This window comes from Phlebotomus papatasi, chromosome 2 (assembly GCF_024763615.1).
Source record: "Phlebotomus papatasi isolate M1 chromosome 2, Ppap_2.1, whole genome shotgun sequence".
NCBI lineage: Eukaryota > Metazoa > Arthropoda > Insecta > Diptera > Psychodidae > Phlebotomus > Phlebotomus papatasi.
Window position 1 is genome coordinate 108,559,926 of NC_077223.1, and position 13,290 is coordinate 108,573,215.

At 35.0% G+C, this 13,290-nt stretch overlaps 1 protein-coding gene across 4 annotated transcripts in view; it reads right to left on the reverse strand.

The window, feature by feature from the left end:
- The window catches only part of LOC129800766 (SCY1-like protein 2), a 142,502-nt gene that overhangs the window by 36,965 nt on the left and 92,247 nt on the right, over nt 1-13,290 (reverse strand). For all 4 annotated transcript variants that reach the window (XM_055845385.1, XM_055845386.1, XM_055845384.1 and 1 more), the window contains exons 12-13: nt 5,664-5,800; nt 5,393-5,606 (exon numbers count right to left, since the gene is read on the reverse strand). In XM_055845385.1, coding sequence (XP_055701360.1) covers nt 5,393-5,606; nt 5,664-5,800 — 351 coding nt within the window. The remainder of the gene's footprint in view (nt 1-5,392; nt 5,607-5,663; nt 5,801-13,290) is intronic.

The following is a 13,290-nucleotide window of genomic DNA, read 5'->3' on the forward strand; positions in this document are numbered from 1 at the left end:
ACTATGTGAATCTGTGATCCTTGGAAATTCATGCAAATTCCAAGGGGTTAGAGGACCATGGTGTGGAAATTATAATTGGTTGTGCTCAAACACAAGAAATTGATGTACCATGTTCCTCATCTTGGGATTAAGATTGACCCTGAGAGAGTTGAGATTAAAGTGGATGTCACCTTAAGCCTTAATGACTGCTCTTTGCCACCCAGTTTGACCCTCAACACCACCGCAAATCCAATTAAAACACTACAAGTGACTCATTTCATTACATTTCTTCAATATAATCCCATTACACAGGGACCATTTTAAAATTCAAATTTCAAATTCACATTGACATTTTGCCTAAATTAGATAACGTCTGAACAAAGCGTTTTTAAATCCAATTAAAACTTTAAAAAATATTTCCTAGGAAAATATTAACTACACTGAGAGAAATCCGAAAAAATCAAAATAACATTTCGGAAATGTTAATTTAACCTTGCATTATTGATCCAAAATCAGTGTAAATATTATGCTTTTTAGGTGTATTATGGGTTAAAGTTACCCTTTTTCATGTTAATTTTACACTTAAAAAGGTGTAAAATTAACATTAAAAAATGTTGATATATTTTTACGGGTCCCAGTCGAAATTCCGAAAGCCAAAATCCTGAACGCCAAAATCCCGAAAGCCAAAGTCCCAAAAGGGCCAAAATCCCGAAAGCCAAAATCTCGAATTCTTAAAATGTCATAGCTACTCCCACGATTGCACCCACGCTTTCTGGAGGCAAAGGGAAATCTTCTGTGTCTTGGAAAATTATTCTAAACATTTTCCCCAGTATAATTTCATCCCTTTCAGGATTTTGAACATTCAGGATTTTGGCTTTCGGGATTTTGGCCTTCTCGGGATTTTGGCTTTCGGGATTTTGGCTTTCGGGATTTTGGCTGCCACCGATTTTTACACCTGAAAAGTGTTAAAGTTACATGAAAAAAAAGTTAATCGCACCCCCTTTTTTATGAATTATGAGCGGAGAATTATGTTAGGGGGAGGTGGGGCTACTTTGAACTATTGGGCTACATTGATATATGATTGTATATTAGGTGAGTTTCTTAACAATCTTAACAATGGAAAAGATAATCTTTTGTAAATGCTAAAACAGATAAGGGCTTCATGTTCAAAGAATTCATATCATTTAGGAAATATTCAAAAGCGCATCAATTTTGGAAAATAAATAAGTAAAAATTGATATCTACTGTAAGGGAAATATTTCGAAAATAGGACTAAAAATTTCAATATTTTTTAATTTTCTCAATTCCTTGTTCAAATTCTATGAAACTTACGTCATTGAAGAAGGTCTATGGAGGCTATCTATTGAAAAAAGTTTAAGCAGCTATCTTTTTCTTTATCTTGGGAAATATTGAATTTTGAAATTTTCGATCTGTGACTTTTTGGCCCAGTCTCCCTTAAGAAAAGTGTGTAATCTCTGTTTCAAATAATTCGTTTAAGAAAAAGAAACGTTTAAGAAAAAAAATGTATTTCGAGAAAAATTGTTTTTTTTTTCGAGTTAAGCAGTTCGAGGTAGGGGAGACCGGGGTACTTTTAGCCAGCAAATGAAGCTTTTTTCGCGCATGATTTGTGAAAAAGTGATAAGGTTTGTCTAATGTTTTTATGTTTCATAAGTAGCATTAGGATTTTGGCTATATGAAACAGTGTAGTTCAAAGTTCTAAAATCCTTGACTTTTTATAGAGAGGATAATGAGAAAAGTATGACACATTGGCTACACGTGCCCCGGCCCGGGTAGCCATTTTTGGGGTACTAATTGCCACCAGTTTTCTAGGCGAAATTTTAAACTGGAGATACCAATTAATGTTTCGCTGGATACACTGAAGCCCACTGGTGCTAAATATGTCACTTAAACCTAAAGAAAAAGGTTTTAGCCGACTTTTTTTTGACATTTTTGTTACTGCGCCAAAATTGATGAAAACATCCTGAAAAAATCTATTTCAAAAATTGTTTATACGAATGGCAATATTACTTGGAATATCAATAGTACTTTTTCATCTAACCATTATCCATGTAAGTGAAAAATCATTGATAGTTTTATCCCGCCACGGAAGAGTGGCTTACATCTTCCCCGAGGACTGTTTCAATGTTTATCATCTTATATAAAAAAGGAGATAATTATTATCCAAGTGAACAATATCTCTTAATTAACTTTATTAAACCAGAAACAAGGTAAAGCTATCAGATTTTGACCAACAACTTAGAAAACTAAATGCTGGGTCAAAAACTGTAACATCAAAACTACAATTTTATATTCATTTTATAAAAATGCTTCTAAATTGTAGGATAACAGGATCAGATTTATAAATATTTCTGAGAAGATGGGGATGTGTTCCTGCTTTCATTAAAAAATAATTCACTCAATGTACATTTTAACGGAAACGAGAAAAATTCACTGCCTACTTCTACCCCTGGCTATAGGTACCCCGGTCTCCCCTATAGATTTTTAGCCTTCGCCCATTTATTAACGTATCATTCTTCGCCGAATTCTTTTTTATTCTCAAGAATTTATTAGTTTGAGACACTATTTTGGATCACTTTTTAAATCATACAAAAACCATGGCAAAAGAAAATCCGCGGTCCAAGCACTTCGCGAATTTTCCTACACAATTTGTTTCCAGTATTCCTCTCACTCTCTGTGCATAAGAAAAAATGTGGTTTAAGATGGTAGAAAAGCTTCTAAAACATGAGATTTTCGAATAAGCAGGAATTCAATTCACATGAGAGATAAAATTTTCATATAGAGAGATAAACATGAGCTTTTCTGTGTTTCCTCATGTTCTGAAAGGCAGATAGGGACTCTTAAATTTCATTTTGCTCTGGGTAAACATATTTCAATTCAACAGTCACCCACCCACATTGTGTCAGTCTGTTGCGAGAAGACATTTAGATCGAAACGGGGAGTTGGAGGAATTCATGCCAACCCCCATACCTCGCAAGTATTCACTTTTTAGTGGCAATAACATCCAAGAACATGACACAACAAGGTGGTAATTCCGCGAATGCCGTTTTCTCACTTTCCGCGCTTTTTCCTAACCTTAACCATCAAAAAGCTACATATAGACATTCCCTTTCCTCCTCCCCCCCTGAAAAGTCTCATCTGGTTCCATATTTATAAATTTAATTCAATATTATTATCAGCCATCTCTCCTGAGTAATCCATCAAAATTCATACGGGAAACTGCAACATGGAGGAAGTTGTCGCTCCTGGTTGCATAAATTTTCACCCAAAAATTTCCATCTCACATGTTGGAAAATTTTATGATCCCATTTTATTACAGCAGAGTCGGATTAGGGAGTTCCAAATTAAAAGACACACAAAATATTTTCGGGCGTTTTTAAGCTCTACACTCCCAGTAAATCGATACGATGGTTGTAAATCTCATGCTTTTGGTGTTTGATTTTGTTAGTCCTTCGTTGTTAAAATATTTTGGGGGGGGACGAGATTTTATGGGGAAGTAGAAAGTCCTGTTAATTGCATAGACAGACAGAGATTAGGATATTTTACGATGCGTATATAGACCCTTAAATTTAGTCACGGGACCCAAGACATTTTAGAGGGATTTTCACCTTCTTGAGGGTTTAGAGAGAATCTTGAGACAAAGAGCAGTGATAAAAATTTATATGCTGGGCTATTGTATAAAATCAAAGAGGGATTGTCTTCGTAAAGCGTTCTACAGAATTAAGAGCATCATGTCAATATCGGAATAGACAGTGAATCGCTCACTGAGACAATTCCGAAGAAGTTAAAATACCATTCCGGAAATGTAAATTTTACCCTGCAGTATTGATCCAAAATCGGTGTAAATACTACCCTTTTTAGGTGTATTGGGGGTTAGAGTTACCCTTTTTCATGTTATTTTTACCCTTGAAAAGGTGTAAAATTAACATTAAAAATGTTGATATATTTTTACACCTAAAAAGTGTTAAAGTTATGAGGAAAAAGAGTTAATCGCACCCCCGTTTTTTTTCTCAGTGCTAGGACGGGAGGAGGGTTATTCGGAATCGGTTCCTTAAGTAAATTTTAGTTAAATAAGACAAGTTCATAGTACTACAGTCAATAATACTCATACTGTGGTGATTGTATATGTATTCGGAGTTAAAATAACGATTTTTCGCCTTAAGGCTATAATTCATGTGAGTAACACAAATGCAATTGCAGATATATCCGAGTGGGGTACCGCATGGACGTACCGACAGCAATAAAGGTTTACAAGAGAAATAATAGTACTCCTGGGATTAGAAATGTCATCTTTTTTTCATCATACGTGTAGATCGTATAAAAAACCGAACTTTCAAATTGATTATCCGGAATAACGCGTGGCACGAAATTGCAAATTTAAACCTACTACTTAGGTAGCGAGTAGGGATTTCTTTTGATGGGCACCGATGATCATCTGGCTTGCATAAATAAGAATTAGCGAACTACCTATTTTCAGTAAACCTCTACGAGTAAACGTTATACGGGCTTCAGACCTAAGGCTTACCCATTTGGCTTAACTCCTCTAATTCCTTTCCATTAGATTTTGAAAAATCAATAAAATTGCTTGTTATTTAGATTTTTGAGACCTTCGGGAACTGGGCGTCACAGTCTGAAACCGGCATTACGGTTAAAGGAAACTAGGCTGTGCCACACTCCAATAGGCCTACGAGACGTAGGATAGCTTTAAGGATATTTATACAAAAGACGAATACGGACAAAACCTAAGATATTGTGAAATCGAAGGTTTCTATTCCCGAGAATAGGCCTTCTGTCTCGTTTCAGTATTAACAGCGGAACCAGTTAAAATTGTACAATATTGATATCAAATATTGAATATTATTACGTGTGTAGCACAGTGTTTCTCCACTTTATCAATTCTTACATATACCCTCACTGAATGAGGCTCATCTGGAATTCTGAAACAACCAAGTCTTATGTACTCAAAAGGTTAGGTTATGATATCCCAAATTAGTCACCCCTTGACCTTGGTAATGTCTAAAATAAATTCAACTAAGGGTCCATGTGAGATGGAGAAACAAGTCATGGAGAAATCAAGGGAATTAATTTCATTTCCATCTCTCCAGTGTGAAAATCTGTGGGTGTTGACGAGAAGATGAGATAAGGGGGCGACTTAAGATGTTGTTGAAAATGTGAAGTACGACCTATCCCGGGAAAACATTTACATGTTTATCACAATATCCAAATTATCTCCCTCCAGCCAAATAGAACCCCGTGCATGATCTGGGGAGCTTCGAGAGCAGCTCACAGAGGAGAGAGAAAAGCGCCGAATTTGTGGTGGAAAATCAACATTTGGCTGGTGGAGTAGGGTGTTTTCCCAGGGGGTGAAATTTTGGGGTTTGGGGTAGGAGCGTACCTGTTGAATTCTTTCGTGCCATGTCCTCGGCGCTGGATGTTTTTCGTTGGTCGATACGGAGATTGGGGATGTTGAAGGGGGGCACATGCATATTGTCCGATGAGAATTGATGTCGTAGTGGACGATGACGTTCTGGAGATGGAATAGACAAATTGTCCAGCTTCAGCTTGTTTCGCTGCTGCCGATCAATGTGGTCCAGCATCTCTTGTAGAACCTACAGGAATATTCATGAGTGACTACAATTCACTAGGAAAATTTTGCATGTTCTTACCTCTAGTAAAATTGTGAATTGTTCGAGGTTTAAGGAAGGATTTACGGTCTGTGGAAGTAGGGATGGCATCACCCTGGTTGCCATTATGTTCACAGAGAGTCCGTACTTCTTGTCGCTCAACATTATTCGGTAGATATCTGGAACGGAGGAAGAAATATATATCAGAAACTTGATTACGTTTATATGCTAAGTGATCTTGGACTAAGTGCTCCTGGATTAAATGTTAGCCTGACTCATTAATACTGAAACAAGTAGTTAGTTGCTTTATATGTACCACGGCGAAATTGAGAACAGTCACGGCTAAATTGAGAACAGTTCCGGCGAAATTGAGAACAGTCGCGGCGAATAGAGGAAATTTCTGTTCACAATGTCAAACACTTTTCATCTTCAATTTAAAATACTTTGAAATTAATCTGGGATTCATTTTCAATATAACCGTAGCCATTGTCAAAAACATGAACACTCTGCTTAAATATTTCATCATAACCCTTTCCTGGAAAAGTGTCCTGACCCTTCGGGGAAGTATACTCATCTTCAGGAAAAATTGATAATCTCCTCTTTCCAAGAAAACCTCTCAAAACCACATTGAAACTCTCCAAATTCAAAATGAACATCCTTGACATTGGAATGTGAGCTGCTACGAGAGAGATCCCTTTCCCAAAAAATGCCCCAGAGGGAAAACTCTTGTCCCATTTTCAATTCATTGCTCATGAAAAGGATTTTATGCTGTGGACAATGCTGTAAGCTGGGTGTGCTTCTCAACACAATTCCAACTGCCATTTTAATGAATCTCAACTCTTTTCATCCTCAGTCGACTCCAAATTTCCGCCAACAACAAACATGAGTTATTTAAACTGAACAAAAAGAAATGTTTTCCAAGAGACACTATTAGGTAACTTTTAAATATGCATATGTGTCGCAATCTATTAGTTGTTAACCCTCAGTTGACTTTAATAACCTTAAGATTTTGTTCTCAGTGATTTATTTAAAGTAGATTTGGTATAGAAAAGGGGGTTATCTACAAGAGAAGGAATGTAATTTTCATTGTAAAGAGAGGTTAAAGGCACAAGGGGTCAAGGTAGTTTACAATTTATAAAAAAAATAGTTTTACTTCAAATATCAGACTTGATATGCTCAATCAGTTTTAATAACGAGAGATAAAATTACAAAATTAGGTTATGTTGGGAGCTACATAACCTAGAAGAACTTTCCCTAGTTAGGCAGTAACTTGGAACTACAATATTTAACCAGAAATACATCTATATATATTAAAATATTATATTAATATTTTTTACTCAACTATACACATTTTTCGTACGTATTTTAAGAGAATTTTGAAAAAAAAATTCGCTCGCTAAAGTAACAAAAATTATACAGAAAATTTGTGGTTATGAGAAAACTGTTTCGAATTTGAAAACACAATGATTTTAACTTGCTCACAGAAAGTAATATAAATTAGTTTCACATAAATTTATTAAAAAGAACATATTGGAGGTTAACATTGAAAAATGTTATGTAATATTCAACATAACCTAATTTTTGAATAAAACCTTTCATTTTTTTTTAAAGAATTTTTAATATTTTAGACTTGAATTTCTTTTGGATTATCAAAGTTAATGGCCAAACAATGAATTGGCTTGGCTTATCAATTTTGGGCTTCACTCAAAAGCGTAAAAGTCAATATCCTGAATGCGTTGATATCCCGAAGAGCCAAAATCCAGAATGGTTTGGAAGATTATCCTCGCAGGCTGTTGGATTTTCAAGAAATCAACCTTCGTATGATTTCAGTTGTAATACTTCGGGATTTTGCCCCTTCTTCGAAACATAAACCATTTGAGATATAGACCCATTCAAAATTGTATTAAGATTTTGACTTTTCGGAATTTAAACTCATTTGAGATTTCGATCTTTCGATTTCGAATTTTTTCGGGACTTTAGCCTTTCGAGATTTTGATTTTTCAAAATTTTGCCTTTCCAGGACTTTAGCTATTCGGGATTTTGGCTTTTTGAAAATTTGAATTTTTAGGATTTTAGCTTTAGGGCTTTTGGTTTTTCGGAATTTAGAAATTTCATGGCATTAGCATTTCAGGATATTCACTTTTCAGAATTTCGACTTTTTCGGATTTTGGCTTTTCGGAGTTTTAGCTTTTAGAAATTTTGACATTTCAGGACTTATTCTACTCTGGATTATGGCTTTCCGAATTTTGACTTTTCAGGTTTTTAGTTTTTCGAGATTTTCGCTTTACAGAATTTTGACTTTTCAGGTTTTTAGATTTTCAGGATTTCGGCTTTTCAAGTCTTTAGCTTTTCAAGATTTTTATTTTTCGGAAAATTGACCTTTCAGATTTTTAGCTTTTAGGGATTTGAATTTACGAATTTTGATTTTCTAGGTCTTTAGCTTTTCGGGGTTTTATTTTTCAGTTCCTTACCTTTTCGGGATTTTGGCTCTTCGGAATTTTGACTGTTAAAGACTACAGCTTTTCGAAATTTTGACTCTTCAGGATTCATGCTTCTCAGGATTTTAACTTTTCAGGTCTGTAGCTTTTCGGGATTTGGTTTCCAGAATTTTGAGTTTCTAAAGCTTTTCGGGATATTGACTTTTCCGAAATTTTACTTTTCAGGTCTTTAGATATTTGGGATTTTGGCTCTTCAGAATTTTCAGGACTTTGATTTTGGTGTGTAGGATTTCGATTCATTCTGTATTTTGGTTCCTCCGGATTTTGGATTTTTAGGATTGTAATCCATTCGAGATTTTACGTGCAGGGATTTGGTTTTTCGGTATTTTATATTCCACTAAAAGCTGTTCCAAAGAGCTGCTTTTTTTTAAGGCAAAAATCAAAGTATAAATTTTATTAGATCTAGGATTAAGATACATTATTCTTTTCTCTTTTATTTCACAAATTTCACAAATCGCAAAGGGGTTAAGGGAAAAAAGATTTTAAGCACACAATTTGCGCAATTTATTATTTTTTTTTTGTGCTAGAAGGATTATATTTTTATGCGGTGGTAGATGGAGAAATTGCACATTTTTTCCTGCTGTTAAGTAGGTGATTTATATTGTGATTTTCCCACTCACTGAAAACATTTATCTTTCTCAGAATATTTCAATCTCCATGGAATATTTCAAATTCAGATTAAGGATATTAAAGTCAATTGTGGGAATTTTCAAAACAACAATGATCCCTAAAATTAATTGAGACTCTTTTCGCATGATGGAGGCAATAAACAATTATTTTGGTATATTTAATAAAAGCAAAATCCATGTGGTTTTATCCATCATATTGTTCAATTACCGTAGAAGGTAATTTGCCACGATGAAGTATATGTAAAATCTTCCATGTCATGTCATTTATCTTAATATGGTTTACCACATGTTAATCTGTGCTTATTGCTCCTGCTGGGAAAATGGCACAATTGTGGTGAGTCAAACTGAGAAAACTTCAAACCAAAAATTCCAAGCATTTTCACAGAGACTTTTGCTTGAAGTAGCTGCTTAACTTTAAATCCATGGGAAAATTTTCATAATGAGATAATTGACTCAAGGGAAAAGTTGTTGAATTTTCCATTTGGAGTATTGCTCCTGAGCAATGTCCTTTAGAAATGCATTGCTTCAAAAGGGATTGTTTGTTGAAAAAACTTGTTAAACTTTCCGGTACAACGATAAGTATGCGGAATTTCAGCGCAAAAACAGATTGTTTGTTTTTTACATGTCTTTTAGCGGAATAAGGGAAGCAATTACTAAATTTTTGAAGAATTTATAGTGTTTCAAAGGCAACATTTTATTTATAATATCAACTATTTTTCAAGTAAATTTATATTATATATTAAAATCATTGGCATACAAATTCGGTAAGTGTTATTTAGGCCACGCCCCTTTAAATAAATATTGCGCTGCTTCAATTGTTAGCGGAGCCTATTTTTACAAGAAAGCATATTATAGTTTTGTACGATGTTATATTTTTTAAATCCACATTTACAAGAAGAAATTTAAATAAGAAAATTGCATAATAAGCATTTAAAAAAAAAACAAGAAAATTCTAAATCCCGATTCCGTTATACGGTCTTTAGACTTAAGGACTAGCCATCTGGTTTAACTTCTCTAATTCCTTATCAGGCACGATTTTTTAGGAAATTGTTGTTTAGAATTGGATATTAAGGGTAAATGATCCATTAGATTTTAAAAATTATTAAAATTGCTTGTTATTTAGATTTTTGAGACTTTCGGGAACTGAGCTAAACCTCCAGTTTGAAGCTGGCATTAGAGTGTCACTTTGAACGAGTGAAATATTGAGGTTGTCCTTGACTTATTCTGTGGGGACACTTCCGGTAATCGCCAGTGAAAATTTATTTCACCTCAAGAAGAAAAACAAATTTTCTGTCTTGAAAGAGGGGAAATGAGAAAGAAAGAAAACCGTTGATGAAACAATGAAAAGTAGTCAGAAAAAGCGCCTAATCAAATCACATCACAAGCCACAATTGCAAAAAGAAAATTTAGAAAAGTAACAAGAAAACTAATTATCTATTAGTAAAAAACCTTCCCAAGTGATTACTGCTGGTGATGATCCTCCAATTTTCCAAAAATAACGAACTTCAGGAAATCAAAAAACATAGTCTAGTCGAGTAAGTTGAAATTTAAAAATTGTTCAAATGAAAAAGAAACGACCTTGTATAAAAATATTATTGAAAATAAATGAAAAACTTTTTGTAGCCACTGAAGAAGGTCCACATCCGGGCCGAAAGCTCTGGGCAAGACAGAAAATTTGTTTTTCTTCTTGACGTGAAATAAATTTCCACTGGCGATTATCGGAAGTGTCCCCACAGAATATCCATCACGCAAGCTCATTATCCAACAGTCCTTGACTTACATATATCTCGGATCGATATTGACGATACGGCGAGAAGTAGGGGCTACTTTGCACTCTCATCGATATTTTGATCACGGAACGTCTTGCAAGTTAACAAGGATCAAAATGTTCAGAACCATACGGAAACCAGTTATTACGAATGGTGTGGAGACAGTAGGGGAGACTGGGGCAAAAAGTCACAAAACGGATATTTTATTTTTTTACAAGCTACTCGAGCGCTTCAAAAATTTCCAATTAGCGTAGTTTTATAGAAAAATTTACCGCTCTACAACTTTGTGAAAGTAATATTCTTCCATTTTGTAAGGAAATACGTTTATCGAGCCGATTTCTAAAAGGTAATTTTGTGGCCATTCTCAAAAATGCTGGGGCAAATAGTACCAGACATGGGGTATTGTAATATTTTGATTCGCTTCATTACGGGCTTCCGTAAATTTGAAAAAAACCTAGAGGACATATTTTCATAGAAAACTTATTCTTCTACACCTTTGTAAAACATCGTTTTCTCTGCGAGAAAAGTGAGAAAACGAGAAAAGCGCTTTTCAAGCTATTTTAGAAAGAAAAACACACAAAAGACTGCAAATCGTTTGACCAATGCAAACAACAAACGGCGAGACATGATAATGACGTTTCTTTTCGTCGTGAGACATCAGAAATTGCTTCGCTTTTTGTTACTTTTTGCTCTATACCTTTTGTTACTTTTTACCCCAAGTGGCTATTTTTAATAAAAGGGTTTCTGGAGAAAAGAACCTTTGTGAAATTCTAAAATAGATAGCGAATTCGTATTCAAAGAATCCAAATTATTTAGAAAATATTCACCAGTGCATCAATTTTGGAAAATAAGTAATAATTGTTATCTTCTGAAAGGAAAATATTTCAAAAATAGGGCTAAAAATTTCGATATTTTTTATTTTCTATATTCCTTCTTCGAATTCTAAGAAACTTACGACATTGAAGAAGGTCTAAGGAGGCTATCTACAGAAAAAATTTGAGCCGCTATCTTTTTTAACTTGGAAGATATTGAATTTTGAATTTTTCGATTTGTGACTTTTTGCCCCAGTCTCCCCTACCGTTGACTTGCATAGAGGAGAAAAAGCTGGTGATCTTTGAGAGACGGGCCCTACGACAAATCTGCGGGCCTTTTCATGAGGAAGCTACAGCGAAATTTCGAACAAGGATGAACCACGAAGTGGAGGAGCTTTATGGAGAGGCCGACACATTACATTGAGACTACAAGGTCTCAATGTAAACGAGAAGATTGAGGTGGCTCGATCATATTTTTCGTATGCCAGTAAATATTTCGAGTCACACAGAAATGATCTGTAGGGGAATTCTGTAATTTTCAGGGCATTGTCACGCGTGAGTTCGAAACCTGCTAATGCCAATCGAGCTTTTTTTTGTCATATCATATGAGTTCGAAAATGCAATTCATTGATTTCTTAATGAAATCCCTTTACTTGATGATTTTATGAAAATACAGTACGTCTTGGTTGATTTGTTCAATAAAATTCATTGTCATTGAATTGCCAGAAATCTCAAATATCTGACTTCTGACAATGCCACGTGATCTGAAATGGCAATGTCACGGCTACAGAATCGCATTTTCGAAAAAGCTCTCCAAAAAGATTTGAATCCAATTTTTCATATGGCATTGCCAGAGCGTTACAGAATTCCCTTCATGAGCATATAAGAGTGACGAAATATCAATGGAATACTTCTGCTAGAAAAAAAGACAAATAAAAGATATTTAACATTCCCTAAAGACATCTTGAAAATTTCTTCAATATCCTCAGAATACTTTTCAAAAGCAGAAACTTTTGATCCCCATACTGTTCTCCTGGACCTGATAACATCCTCCAATTTAGTAACTTATGAGGGGATTGTGTAAAATCATCAGTGTGACAGCAAGTTAAGAGTCGAATAACTAAACTTGAAATGATATTCATGATGAAAGTTGGTCCTTAAGTTTCTCATGCTTGTGCACATTCAAAATCAACGACAAAAGACTTTTCAATTGTCTCTTGGTGCCTCGGGGGGAAATATTGTATGCCCATCTTTCGCCGGAAGTCGGGGAATACAGTGTTATTGTGTTGAATAGCAGCATGACTTTCAACTTTTCCCGGCATCATTTTCCACTAATGAACACTACATAGTCGCGCAAATGGTTTCTTGTCTCGGGGCGTGCTGAAGAACGAAAGAAAAAGGCATCAAATGAAGGGAAGAAAAATCCCAGTAAATTGACGTAATTACAGGTATTACCTCAGGTAAAAACTGACGGGAAAAGTCTTGATGAGGACTTTTTGAGAGATGAAAAATCAGAGAACAAGGGCCACAAATTACTCTTGATGAGAAAGACGCTCTTTTTCGGGAGATCTTTTACCATGAGCCGGTGCTAATTTGAATAAATCAGGCAAACGGAAGTGTCCTCATCTCGACAGGGCAATATTCTTGAGACATATCCACCCTCTCAAACCCCATTGAAAGGGACAAAATGGAAAATCATCCATAGGAAAAGCAAAAGACGGAGATAAAGCCTCAGCATTAAAAAGAAGCAGATTCGGAGTTGAAGCAGCAAATAAAAATATAAAAATCTCACTTTTCCTGTTAATAGCAGGGCAAAAATTCTGAAAGCCTCCTCCTGCCATCCCCCGAAAAAAAAAACACCTCAAACCATTCGTCAAACAACAGATAGAAGAAAAATGTGAAGTTGTAAATTCTGAAAAAAAATTCCACAGTGAATGGGCTGTACGTGGAAATTTGCTGAG